The sequence below is a fragment of the Saccharomyces mikatae genome, assembly GCF_947241705.1.
Source record: "Saccharomyces mikatae IFO 1815 strain IFO1815 genome assembly, chromosome: 4".
In the NCBI taxonomy this organism is placed as follows: Eukaryota; Fungi; Ascomycota; class Saccharomycetes; order Saccharomycetales; family Saccharomycetaceae; genus Saccharomyces; species Saccharomyces mikatae.
Window position 1 is genome coordinate 461,055 of NC_079259.1, and position 14,133 is coordinate 475,187.

General features: G+C 38.2%; 4 protein-coding genes across 4 annotated transcripts; 3 read left to right on the forward strand and 1 right to left on the reverse strand.

Annotated features, from left to right (window-relative positions):
* Nucleotides 1-334: 334 nt before the first annotated feature.
* SOK1 (Sok1p) lies at nt 335-3,046 on the reverse strand (the record flags this gene model as incomplete). Its single annotated transcript, XM_056226769.1, has 1 exon — nt 335-3,046. The coding sequence occupies one exon, from the start codon at nt 3,044-3,046 to the stop codon at nt 335-337; it is 2,712 nt and encodes a 903-aa protein (XP_056081012.1).
* Nucleotides 3,047-3,652: 606 nt separating this feature from the next.
* On the forward strand, nt 3,653-4,327 carry TRP1 (phosphoribosylanthranilate isomerase TRP1; the record flags this gene model as incomplete). The annotated part of the gene is made up of 1 exon (XM_056226771.1): nt 3,653-4,327. The coding sequence occupies one exon, from the start codon at nt 3,653-3,655 to the stop codon at nt 4,325-4,327; it is 675 nt and encodes a 224-aa protein (XP_056081013.1).
* Nucleotides 4,328-5,750: 1,423 nt separating this feature from the next.
* Nucleotides 5,751-7,313, forward strand: GAL3 (transcriptional regulator GAL3; the record flags this gene model as incomplete). The annotated part of the gene is made up of 1 exon (XM_056226772.1): nt 5,751-7,313. The coding sequence occupies one exon, from the start codon at nt 5,751-5,753 to the stop codon at nt 7,311-7,313; it is 1,563 nt and encodes a 520-aa protein (XP_056081014.1).
* Nucleotides 7,314-8,317: 1,004 nt separating this feature from the next.
* SNQ2 (ATP-binding cassette transporter SNQ2) lies at nt 8,318-12,823 on the forward strand (the record flags this gene model as incomplete). Its single annotated transcript, XM_056226773.1, has 1 exon — nt 8,318-12,823. The coding sequence occupies one exon, from the start codon at nt 8,318-8,320 to the stop codon at nt 12,821-12,823; it is 4,506 nt and encodes a 1,501-aa protein (XP_056081015.1).
* Between the last annotated feature and the right edge of the window lie 1,310 nt (nt 12,824-14,133).

The window sequence follows — 14,133 nt, forward strand, 5'->3', positions numbered from 1 at the left end:
AAAAATACTGATGTATAATATTTCCACTTTTATATAATTGATAGCACGTTCTTTAAGTTGGATTATCTTTTTTTTCTCTTGTTAATTGAGATACACAACGCGGTTTTGCTGCAGGCGAGACGAAGCACCCCTGATTAGCCAGTAACTCGTGGAGGAATGTCAAATTGGCGACACATTATTTTATAATAAATACTAGCTAATTATGTGACTGTTTTTTGAAAGGTAAAGTAATAAAAAATGTACACTTTAAAAATGATACTTGAAGTTACATAAAGAAAAGGTAAAAAAATGGTATTAAATTTTTTTGAGTTTTTCTCCTTCATTACTGACATAGTTATATTCCTTTTTTATTAACTTTATCTCCTAACATTTCGATGTAATGTGGACCAAATACGGACCAATGAAGGTTTATTAATGCATATAAATGGCGATAGACGTTATCAAATTCTTCCAGCTCTGTTGCTGCGAACAAACTCCTAGACGCTGCCGTATTACTAGTTGGTGTCGTGGCGGAGGTTTTAGAAGGAGACATTAAAGACGGGCTGATTTTGACGCTAGCAGTATCTGAATTGTTAGTCAGGTTGTTTGTGCCACCCACGTTTCCATTGTTTGTATTGTATAGATATACGAAGTCTTGTTTAACACGTCCATCAATTGTGCACTCAGATCTGTTCAAAATGGCGTCCTCTAGCGATTTGAATACTCTATTTTCTAGCACACCATAAACTTCACTGAGGGGTTGAGTTTGTTTAGATAACCATGATTTAGCAAATGTGATTTTTCCGTTGTCCAATGAAGGCAATTGCCGTTTCGTGATTCTTTCACAACTACCATTGTTGTTGTTATCATACTCTTTGTGAAGATCATCGATAATTTTACAAAGATGAACAGCTATAGACATTGTGTTCTTTGTCCATCTGCAATTACCGTGTTCATCTGTTATAATACTGATAATTTCATTCTTCAATCTCTTAGTCGTGTATGTATGGATGACATATTCTTTTGTAACTTTATCCATTGAAGGATCGTTAGCTACTAATTGTTGGAAAAGCAAACGGCAAACCAGAATACAGACAATTTGACGAATATCAGCACGCAAAAGAATTAATCTTGCATGATCAAAAGAAAGCGGAGTTGGGTACTCTCTGACCATTTTTCTACATGATAATAGGTTGATAATACTTCTAATGCAAATATTGTAGACGTCAGGGATAGTGATGGAATTTGCATTTCTAACAAGACCCATGGAAACATTATCGTTGAACTTTTTATCAAACCAAAGTAAGGATGTATTTAAGTTAACTCTTTTGGAAGCTATAAGAGTGTTGAAATACTGTTTCTCAAATTCTACAGCATTACTTAATAAAGCTGGCCTTAGTATTCTTATTTGATGATTGGCAATATCCAGTTTCATTGTTTCCAAAATTTGGAAAACTAATCTTAACCCTTCTATTAATCTTGTTAAAGAAAAGTCCCTTTCAGCTTCTTTGAATTTATTACTCATCTTGTCTACCCATGGATCTCTCATGGGAGCACAATGGTGTTTAAATAAATCAGCCAACCAGCCTGACAGGTTAGACATTATTAAAGAACCTTTTAGTAGTTCTTGAATGTTCAATTCCGTGTCTAATACATTATTTATCATCGGGGACTCTTTTTGTGGGACTATGGTTAACAATACATCTCTCAAAGTGTCAAAAAGTGGTACTAGTCTTGACCTGTTGTATTGAAATATTTCAGGTTTCTTAGAATAAACATAAATCTCGTTTTGAACGTCATTCCAGTAAATATTAGCCAATTGTCTTTTTTTATTGCCTCTTTCACCGTCAAGGTTTGGCCTGAATTGCAATAACGGGTCAAATATGATATCATGTCTTAATTGCGGGTTTTTTAGAATCTCTTGTAGATCGATTTCTTTTAACCCCTGTAGATTTATTGGAGGGAATGGGACAGGTGTTGGAGTGGCCTTTATGTAGTTTATTCTATCTTCCAATGTTAAGTCAAAGTTCGAGTTTGACGTAAAGTTGGAATTTGTTATTGGATTGCCAGTAGAGTCACTGATGTTATCGTTATTAGCATTAGTGCTTGTGTTATCGGATATTCTCTGACTTAGAAAGATGGCGCGCTTTAATGAAAGGAGGTTTGAACTGAGAGGATTATTAGAATGCAAGTATGGTTGATGATGGTTTCTACAGAATTTTTTCTTTGATATGCCAGAGGGGGTTTGATGATTTAGAAGAATATTTTGATTACGATAGTATTGATTATGAGATGATAATTTTCTTAAAGAAGAATGCAGAATAGTGGGTACGGAATGCGATCTTGTCTTCTTATTTGAAAGAATTCTTAAAAAGTTAGAAGCATTTCCCGGTAGTTGTTGCTGCGCTGCTTGTTGTTTGTGTTGCTCCGTTGCCGGTGGCAATTGCGGTGCTGACGCAGAAGGAGGCTGTGTTGAAGATGGTGGTGGTGAAGGAGACGGATTGTTCATATTCGTAAAAATAACCTTTGGGGGTATGGAGTCAACTTTGTTACTTCTCCTTATTTCCTCTTCATTATCATCGTTTTTCAAGAATTGACCAGTCTTAGTGTCAAATGCCTTGAATATGGTATTATCCCTATCCATAGGAATCTTCGGATTACTATCACTAGCTGAATTTCCACTGCTATCATTGTTGGTCGCAGCAGTGCTTGCATTCAAAGACATAGATGGAGTTATTACGCCTGAACTCCTCGACAAAAGATCAGACGATTGGTCAATATACTTTTGCATCGAGGCCCTATTGGGGATGATATTTTGAGATGAGCCATCTAGCGTACTGGAATCACTAGATTTCATGTCATTCTTCAAAGTGGCGACTTGAGTTTTGGCAATAGTAGTACTATCTGGTGAATCTTTTGAAGGCACCACAGACGAAGTTTTGGATAATGACGAAGAGGATCTTTCTTGCTTTGACTTAGCCGCGCTAGAAGCAGATGACGAGTTAGTGGAGCTTGGGGTAGGATTGCTGGCCGTCGTGGGTCCTGAATGGGTCCTTGGCTGGTCCATCTCTGTGTTGAAAAGGGAAGAGGGGTGACGAAGATTACTGGTTGAAAAATAAGTCTTGAGTGAACGTATACGTATTTGTGGTTTGTGCCAATTTCTCAACACCGAGTAATGGTCCTTGTAAGAAAGAAACTGAGTTAGAAACAGTTAATTGACAGTGAAGATATTCCTTATTGCAAGTCTGGTGATGATAAAACTTTTCAGACGGCAGCCCCGATCTAAAAGAGCTCACAGGGAACCGGCCAGAAAAAGAAACGTTCACCCGCCTATTTGGGCGCGCCGCTCACCCGCACGGCAGAGACCAATCAGTTAAATTTATCGCTTAGCAAGGAAGGTTACTACGTATGGCGGCTTCAGACGCATCTAACAATTTAGTATGGAAGTATATATTGCACAAGAATTGACGACTACAGGCAGTCGTAGTAGTGATAGTTTTTATTCTCTAAAAAAGAATTGTCACTTTACGTCCGATCTTGATCGAGGATGTTTCTTTTTTTTAACCGATCAAGAAACTTGTCGGAAAAGAAAAGGAGCGAGAGACATAAGAAATCATAGGTGATTATTAATGCATGGAGCGTACATGATTATATTCTTAAGGCAGCCCAAATTATGCCCGCTGTTAATTTTTTAGGTAGTTACGGTCCAGTGGTGAAAGTTTGCGGCTTGCAAAGCGCAGAGGCCGCCCAATGTGCTTTGGATTCGAACGCTGACTTGCTAGGTATAATATGTGTGCCCAATAGGAAAAGAACAGTTGACCCAGTCGTAGCCAAGAAAATTTCGCATCTGGTAAAAGCATATAGGAACAGCTCGGGTACTCCGAAATATTTGGTTGGTGTTTTTCGTAATCAGTCCAAGGAGGACGTTTTGACTATAGCAAATGACTATGGCATTGATATTGTTCAACTGCATGGTGATGAGCCGTGGCAAGAATACCAGGCATTTCTCGGCTTGCCAGTTATTAAAAGACTTGTGTTTCCAAAAGATTGTGACATATTACTCAGTGCACCCCTAGAAAAATCACATCTGTTCACTCCTTTATTTGATTCGGAGGCAGGTGGAACAGGTGAACTTTTAGATTGGAGTTCTATCTCTGATTGGGTTACAAAGCAAGAAAACCCAGAAAATTTGCAGTTCATGTTGGCTGGTGGACTGACACCTGAAAATGTTTGCGACGCGCTTCGACTAAATGGTGTTGTTGGTGTTGATGTAAGCGGGGGTGTAGAGACAAATGGCATAAAAGATACCGATAAAATTGCAAACTTCGTTAGTAATGCAAAAAAGTAAGTAAATATTATATATGTATATTTATATATATATTTACATTGTTACTTTTTACTTGAGAACAAGCCCATGTCCGAGCAAGTGCGGAAGACGTAAATATAAAATCTGTAGAAAAAAGACGGACGTTAATGGGAAAAAAGACAATGTTCTTTAAAGTTTCAAGATATATATTTACAGGCTGATTATTTAAAGGTACACAGTTTCCCGCTCTCTTTCTTCCCTGAAAATGAAAACGGTTTATATTGCTGAATGTCAATAACTAAGGCTATTAATAACTTGTACGGATTTGAAGACGGAGTTAATAATAGGCTTGGATAGATTACTTTAATGATTTCAATTTATTGTCTCAGTGACATCTAGGCCGCTTGGTCGTGCAGATATTTGATAGGCCCCTCTTATTGGCTATTGTCTTGCGTGTAGAACATTGCAAAGCCGTCCGAAAAAGTTTCCCGTTACCATTCTATGCAGGGATATTGAGCATACTTATGAAGTAAAAGGAATTTCCTTATTCATACTTATAGATCCCTGTAGAAGAACAATTGCAGCATATGCTAAATACTATACAATGATGCCTCAACGCGTAGGGAAAGAAAGTGTTCAATGCAACGTAAAACTTTACTAAACTGCTTCACACTAACCCCTCCTCTCCCACAAACAAATGCGCGACCGTCTAATATTCCAATACGTATTTACCACTCTTCGTAACATAATAGTCTTCTTTTTTCTATTCTTCTATACTAATTGTCTTTTTTGCAGCGAATAAAACCTCGCTATATCTCAAACTCGTTCTCTGACTACTTCGACTTCACTCTTCTACACAAACAACAATACAAAACTGCATATTATTTAATAGCAGCATAAATATAATATTCACACGAATGAGGTACCTTTCGCATAATGGGCGAGCAAGAAACCAACATTAGTAGAACTCGATAGTTATAAATAAAGAGAAAAATATATTGAGAAGTACTAGACGCAACCGTTTATTTCCAAAATATACTGCCATCATCAACTCATCAAATAAGGGTTCCGTATTTCTTTTGAATGATAGCATATAGAGATAATTTTTGCTAATCTCACCTATGTAAAATCCGTTTAACCGGACCCTGGTACGCTTACCCCACGTTTCGGTCCACAGTTGACCGAAGGTTCTACCTCACCCTTTCAAGAACTACCAAGTTGAAAGAATGGAAACGCCATAGTAAGTCATTATATGTGTATTTTATTTAATTGATTGATCCGTAGAAGCCCATAGCCTATCAGATTTTTTTGACTGATACGACATAATCAACATAAGCGACAAGTGGAGTTTGGTTTTTGCCACTACAATCGACAATCCTGATATTTATACTTCGTACCAACTCATTCAGACAAGCAGTGCAAACAGAAGAATAATAAAAAAAGAAAAAACAGCTCACAGTATACTATGAATACAAACGTGCCGGTATTCAGTGTATCAACGAAGGATTTACCAAGATCCTTCGAACGCAAAGGTACAAAAATTGTAGATGCATTTTCCAATACATACCATGTCAAACCTGATTTTATCGCTAGGTCGCCCGGTAGAGTAAACTTAATTGGTGAGCATATAGATTATTGTGATTTCTCTGTTTTACCATTGGCCATCGATGTTGACATGCTTTGCGCAGTCAAAATTATGGACGAAAAAAATCCATCCATCACCTTAACAAATGCGGACCCTAGATTTCCTCAGCGAAAGTTTGATCTCCCTCTAGATGGTTCCTACGTGGCCATAGATCCTTCTGTATCAGAGTGGTCTAATTATTTTAAGTGCGGGCTACATGTGGCACATTCGTACTTGAAGACAATCGCCCCGGAGAGGTTCAATAATACACCCTTAGTTGGTGCACAAATCTTTTGCCAGAGTGAAGTTCCTACTGGCGGTGGCCTATCATCTGCATTTACTTGCGCAGTGGCAATGGCTACCATAAGAGCCAATATGGGGAAGAATTTTAGTATTTCTAAAAGTGATTTGACTCGTATCACAGCGGTTGCTGAACACTACGTTGGTGTTAACAATGGTGGTATGGATCAAGCAACTTCTGTTTATGGGGAAGAAGATCATGCACTGTATGTAGAGTTTAGGCCGGAACTAAAGGCTACACCTTTTAAGTTTCCTCAATTGAAAAGTCGTGAAATCAGTTTTGTCATTGCCAATACTCTTGTAAAATCTAATAAATTCGAAAGTGCCGCAACAAATTACAATTTAAGAGTGATAGAAGTGACAGTTGCTGCTAATGTGTTGGCTGCTAAATATGGTGTTGCCTTACCATCCCACAAGGACAATTCCAACTCAGAAAGGGGCAGTTTAAGAGACTTTATGGATGCTTACTACGCCAGATACGAAAACCAAGCCCAACCATGGAATGGCGATATCGAAACTGGTATTGAACGTTTAATTAAAATGTTAAAGTTGGTTGAAGAATCTTTTTTGGGCAAGAAAAACGGGTTCACTGTAGATGCTGCTGCTACAGCCTTGAACTGTTCACGTGAAGAGTTCACTAGGGACTACTTGACGGGATTTCCCGTCCGTTTCCAAGTCCTGAAACTATATCAAAGAGCTAAACACGTTTACTCTGAGTCATTGAGGGTCCTCAAGGCTGTGAAGATGATGACAAGTGCGACGTTTTACACGGACGAGGATTTCTTTACTGAATTTGGTCGGCTAATGAATGAGTCCCAGGTTTCTTGTGACAAGCTTTATGAATGTTCGTGCGCAGAAACCAATAAATTATGCTCCATTGCCCTTGCTAATGGCTCTTTTGGCTCCCGCCTGACTGGTGCCGGTTGGGGTGGCTGCACAGTTCATCTTGTTCCTGGTGGCATTAATGGGAACGTGGAACAGGTGCGAAAGGCGCTAATAGAAAAGTTCTACAACGTCAGATACCCGGATCTCACCGATGAAGAATTAAAAGGCGCAATAATTGTTTCCAAGCCAGCTTTGGGTTGTTGTTTGTACGAACAGTGACACTAAGGATTTATTTCTGATGAAACAGTCATCGAATAATGAAAAGCACACCTTCCTATATTTCATACAGTCTAGTCTACATAATGAAAATACATGAAGTGCACTACTATAGTTTATTTCTTCTGCCCTCAAGCGAATGTGGTGCGAACTGCTGGCGCAACCAATGCCTCATCGTATAGCGAGCGGGTTGAACTTGAAAGTGATCGCGTCTGTGACCATGGTAACGACAACCCTTTTTTGCTTACAGTGACACCAGGGCAAAAATAGCTTCAAAAAAAAAGGGGCAGCATCCCGCCGTAGACTACCATTTTTATAGGCACGCAGTAAAGAAGAACGTCAATATAAGAATGACTGTTTACTTGCGCCCAGATTACAAATTGTAAGATTTTAATATCCGCATAAATCCGCGGATCCGCTTTCAGTCATTCCGCGGACTCCGTTCCGCGCAGATACCATCACAGACTGCCCATTTCCGTTTAAATCCGTTTTCTTTTTATTTCTTTAGGTCTTTCCAAACAAACTCCCTGCAACCCCGCTGGGATTATGGTATGAGTAATAGGCGATGGAACATATAAAAGAAAACAATGAACGATCACCCTTCTCATCGCCATCTCTTCATCATCTCTAATGCTTGTAAGTGGTCATCAACACCCGAATACTCCGGCCAAAACATATATATACGAATTCTCGTTGCATTTGTATCTTTTGTTTTTAAAGTTAAAGTATTGAAAGGTAAAAAAGTACACCAGGAGTAATTTCTGCACTGCCTGTATACTATATTCTCAGTTCAATTATCCTCCTAGTAACCGGGTTATATTTTTCTCTTTATATTGAGTAGAGTTAAAGTTCTCCCTAAGTAAAAGACAAAGGTACGGCGGAGCATATAACGCAGAAACATAGAAAAAGAAAGAAACAAATTTTACTAATAGTAAAACGGTAGAAAAGATCGAAATCATAAAAAAAAATTTGATAAATAAATCTAACAAATCACATAAGAATATTCGATGAGTTCTATTAAAAACACTCAGAATAGCTCGGGTAATATCGTAGCGAGAAGCTCAAGCGCTTCAATTGCAGCTTCAGATGAGTCCTTTAGCGGTGTTGCTCATGACAAAGATAAGCAGAACGATACCCCGGCGGATCGATTAACTAAAATGCTGACGGGACCTGTGAGGGACTCTGCGAGTCAGATTAGCGCCACTGTGTCTGATATGTCACCCGATGTCGTATCAAAAGTGGAATCTTTTGCAGATGCGCTATCCCGTCATACTACAAGAAGTGGGGCCTTTAACATGGATTCTGGTGATGATGATGGATTCGACGCTCACGCCATTTTTGAAAGTTTTGTCAGAGACGCTGATGAACAAGGAATTCATATCCGTAAAGCTGGCGTCACTATAGAGAACGTGAGCGCCAAAGGTGTTGATGCAAGTGCCCTAGAGGGTGCCACCTTTGGTAACATACTGTGTTTACCATTAACCATTTTTAAAGGTATCAAGGCTAAGAGACATCAAAAAATGAGGCAGATCATAAGCAACATTAATGCTCTAGCAGAAGCAGGTGAGATGATCTTGGTTCTTGGACGGCCTGGTGCTGGTTGTTCCTCTTTTTTAAAAGTAACAGCAGGTGAAATAGATCAATTTGCCGGCGGCGTTTCCGGTGATATAACATATGATGGTATACCTCAGAAGGAGATGATGAAACGATATAAGGCGGATGTTATTTACAATGGTGAGTTGGATGTCCATTTCCCTTACTTAACGGTTAAACAAACTTTGGATTTCGCTATTGCCTGCAAAACGCCTGCTTTAAGAGTCAATAATGTTACAAAAAAAGAGTACATTAGTTCTAGAAGAGACTTATATGCGACGATTTTCGGTCTAAGGCATACTTATAATACTAAAGTTGGTAACGATTTTGTTAGGGGTGTATCTGGAGGTGAACGTAAGCGTGTTTCCATTGCCGAAGCCTTAGCTGCCAAGGGTTCCATTTATTGTTGGGATAACGCCACAAGGGGTCTAGATGCATCCACGGCTTTAGAATATGCCAAAGCTATCCGTATTATGACCAATTTATTGAAATCCACTGCCTTTGTAACAATTTATCAAGCAAGTGAAAACATTTACGAAACTTTTGACAAAGTCACTGTTCTTTACTCTGGCAAACAAATATATTTTGGTTTGATTAATGAAGCAAAACCATACTTCGCAAAAATGGGTTACTTGTGTCCTCCAAGGCAAGCAACTGCTGAATTTTTGACTGCACTAACAGATCCAAATGGGTTCCACTTAATCAAGCCAGGTTATGAACATAAAGTACCAAGAACCGCTGAAGAATTCGAAACTTACTGGTTAAATTCCCCAGAATTTGCCCAAATGAAGAATGATATTACCGCTTATAAAGAAAGAGTTAATACCGAAAAGACAAAGGAAGTTTACGACGAATCAATGGCCCAAGAGAAATCTAAATATACAAGAAAAAAATCTTACTATACCATTTCATATTGGGAACAGGTCAGACTCTGTACTCAACGTGGATTTCAAAGAATCTACGGTAACAAGAGTTATACGGTCATCAATGTTTGCTCTGCCATTATTCAATCTTTTATTACCGGATCTTTATTTTACAATACCCCTTCATCTACTTCTGGTGCTTTCTCAAGAGGCGGTGTTCTGTATTTTGCGCTGTTATATTATTCTTTAATGGGGCTGGCAAATATTTCTTTTGAACACAGACCAATCTTGCAAAAGCATAAGGGTTATTCTTTGTATCATCCTTCAGCCGAAGCCATTGGTTCCACTCTAGCATCTTTTCCCTTCAGAATGATTGGTTTGACATGCTTCTTTATCATTTTATTCTTCTTATCTGGGTTGCACAGGACAGCGGGATCATTTTTCACCATCTACCTGTTCTTAACTATGTGCTCAGAGGCGATTAACGGTTTATTTGAAATGGTTTCTTCCGTGTGTGATACCCTTTCCCAGGCTAATTCTATTTCTGGTATTTTGATGATGTCCATATCAATGTATTCTACGTATATGATTCAATTACCTTCGATGCATCCTTGGTTTAAATGGATATCGTACGTGCTACCTATCAGATATGCTTTCGAGTCCATGTTAAATGCGGAGTTCCATGGGAGACATATGGATTGTGCTAACACTCTAGTACCCAGTGGAGGGAACTATGACAATCTATCTGATGATTACAAAGTCTGTGCTTTTGTTGGTTCAAAACCCGGTCAGTCTTATGTGCTTGGTGATGACTACCTGAAGAATCAATTCCAGTATGTGTATAAGCACACTTGGAGAAACTTCGGTATCATGTGGTGCTTTTTACTAGGTTATATTGTTCTAAAAGTTATATTCACAGAATATAAGAGGCCTGTAAAAGGTGGTGGTGATGCCCTTATCTTCAAAAAGGGATCAAAAAGATTTATCACACCTACAGATGAGGAATCGCCAGAAAATATCAATGATATAGATGCTAAAGAACAATTTTCCAGTGAAAGTAGTGGCGCTAATAACGAAGTGTTTGACGAGTTAGAGGCCAAGGGGGTTTTTATATGGAAGGACGTGTGCTTTACTATCCCATATGAAGGCGGTAAGAGAATGCTTTTGGATAATGTTTCAGGTTACTGTATTCCAGGTACTATGACCGCGTTGATGGGCGAGTCAGGCGCTGGTAAAACAACTTTGTTGAACACTCTCGCTCAAAGGAACGTCGGCATTATAACGGGTGACATGCTTGTCAATGGTCGTCCTATCGATGCAAGTTTCGAAAGACGTACAGGTTATGTTCAGCAACAGGATATTCACATTGCTGAGCTGACTGTTAGGGAATCACTACAGTTTTCTGCCCGTATGCGTCGTCCACAAAGTTTACCTGATTGTGAAAAAATGGATTACGTAGAAAAGATTATTAGAGTTTTAGGGATGGAAGAGTATGCCGAAGCTCTTGTTGGTGAGGTAGGCTGTGGTTTGAACGTTGAACAGAGAAAGAAATTATCTATTGGTGTTGAGTTAGTTGCTAAACCAGATTTACTATTATTCCTGGATGAACCTACATCAGGTTTAGATTCTCAATCTTCATGGGCTATTATTCAATTATTAAGAAAATTATCAAAAGCTGGTCAGTCTATTCTTTGTACAATTCATCAACCTTCGGCTACTTTATTTGAAGAGTTTGACAGATTACTACTTTTAAGAAAAGGTGGGCAAACTGTTTACTTTGGTGATATCGGTAAAAATTCTGCCACCATTCTGCAATATTTTGAAAGAAATGGGGCAAGAAAATGTGATTCTAGTGAGAATCCTGCTGAGTATATCTTAGAGGCTATTGGTGCTGGCGCTACTGCATCCGTTAAAGAAAACTGGCATGAAAAGTGGTTGAACTCTTCCGAGTTTCAAAAAACAAAATACGAAGTACAGAATTTAATTAATGATCTATCGAAACAAGAAACTAAGTCTGATTTTGGAGATAAACCCTCCAAATATGCTACATCTTATGCTTATCAGTTCAAGTATGTTTTAATCAGAACTTCTACTTCATTTTGGAGAAGTTTGAATTACATTATGTCGAAGTTGATGCTAATGCTGGTCGGTGGTTTATATATCGGTTTCACATTTTTCAATGTTGGTAAAAGTTATGTTGGTCTACAAAATGCGATGTTCGCAGCGTTTATCTCCATTATTTTGTCTGCTCCTGCAATGAATCAAATTCAAGGCCGGGCGATTGCTTCTAGGGAACTTTTCGAAGTCAGAGAATCTCAGTCTAATATGTTCCATTGGTCACTTGTATTGATTACTCAGTATTTGAGCGAACTTCCATACCACTTATTTTTCTCGACAATTTTCTTTGTCTCTTCATATTTTCCATTGAGAATTTTCTTCGAAGCTTCAAGATCTGCGGTATACTTTTTGAACTACTGTATTATGTTCCAGTTATACTACGTGGGCCTTGGTTTACTGATCTTATATATGTCACCAAACCTACCATCCGCCAATGTCATCTTAGGTTTATGCTTGTCCTTTATGCTTTCATTCTGTGGTGTTACACAACCTGTCTCATTGATGCCTGGCTTTTGGACCTTCATGTGGAAGGCCTCACCATACACCTACTTTGTTCAGAACCTGGTCGGCATCATGTTACACAAAAAACCAGTCGTATGCAAAAAGAAAGAATTAAACTACTTCAACCCACCAAATGGTTCAACATGTGGTGAATACATGAAGCCATTTCTAGAAAAAGCTACCGGTTATATTGAAAACCCTGACGCTACTTCCGATTGTGCATACTGCATTTATGAAGTTGGTGATAATTATTTGTCGCATATCAGCTCTAAGTATAGCTACTTATGGAGAAATTTTGGAATATATTGGATTTACATTTTCTTCAATATCATCGCCATGGTTTGCGTGTACTATATCTTCCATGTAAGACAATCTTCCATCCTAAGCCCGGCATCTATTCTGAAGAATATCAAAAACATACGGAAAAAGAAGCAATAATGTGGGCTCCCGGTAATTTGCATTTATAATATCTGCCCCTACTTGCCAGTAATGATTTTCTCATAATTATCGCAGGAAAAGAAAACGAACATGAATTTTGTTTTATCTCTGTACTGACATCTATAAAATTAATAACAAGTACTGTATATAATGAGACAACAGAACCAATTTTGTATTGGCGAGAAAATAGTTATTATACACGGTTCAGTCCTAGTTAGAGAAGATTAAGCTAAGCCTATTTGAGGAACAAGAAACAAATCAGCTATCCCAATAGAACCTGAAATTATGAAGTTTTCGTGTTTGTTTCGCGTTTGTTACCTGTTCCATATATCTAACAAAACTAGGTAGATTACCTGGCGTGTCAGCTCCGCTCCCCTTCTTTCTATCTTAGGACAAAAGAAAATAGAGCTCAAAATACAATAAATTGTTTGTTTATACGGCTTTCTCTTAGTGATACTACCTGAAAGTACCGTTCCTTACTTCTCGAAGAGAAAAGATACGACAGATATCCAGTAGAAAAACTACCGTCGCTAAACAAATGAAAATGTCCTATAATACCAGTTTACTGCCGCAAATCCAGCGCGGTGGGAGAGCAACGTCTGAACTACATTACCGTTTCCCATGCGTAATACTCATAAAAAAATCAGTACTAAAAAGTTATGAAAAATTATAGTTGATAGAGTTACTAATGAATTCAATTTTTCTTAGAGATGTGTATATAAGACTTGTTCTAAATTCTTAATCGTAGCGTACTATTTTACTTTTCTTATTGCTGTATAAAAATCGATAGGTTGGTACATAAGAGTAGTGAATTTTCCTCTTACAAAAAGCTTCCACAGCTTTATTAAAGGTCACACAATAATAACAGCGTTGCTTTTCACCGAAGCAAACCCTATCCCGACTGAACCTATATTATATAGGTCTCTATATATCGTAGCCCTGTGCAGCACCGGTGAAAGATTTTTGGCAAAAAATTCAAACGCAGTAAAATATTAAGATACTTGAGTGATTGGTACCATACACAATCCAGAAACGGTATTCTTAGTATGCTCTCCCTATATTGATGTACATTTCTGGTAGAACGGGCAATAAGGGCATAAAATAGTAAATGTCTGTTCCATCATAAATATCATACTTGACGAATCCTTCGCGCAGACGCAATTTTATTTTTCATTTTTTTTTTCAAGCACAAGGTGGAATAGATTTTATGCAGATATTAGATATACCGCCACTTTAATTGTGTATTGTGCATTTTCAATTAAGAAAATGGTTCACTTATTGATAGTCATCTATCAAAATACATACCAATA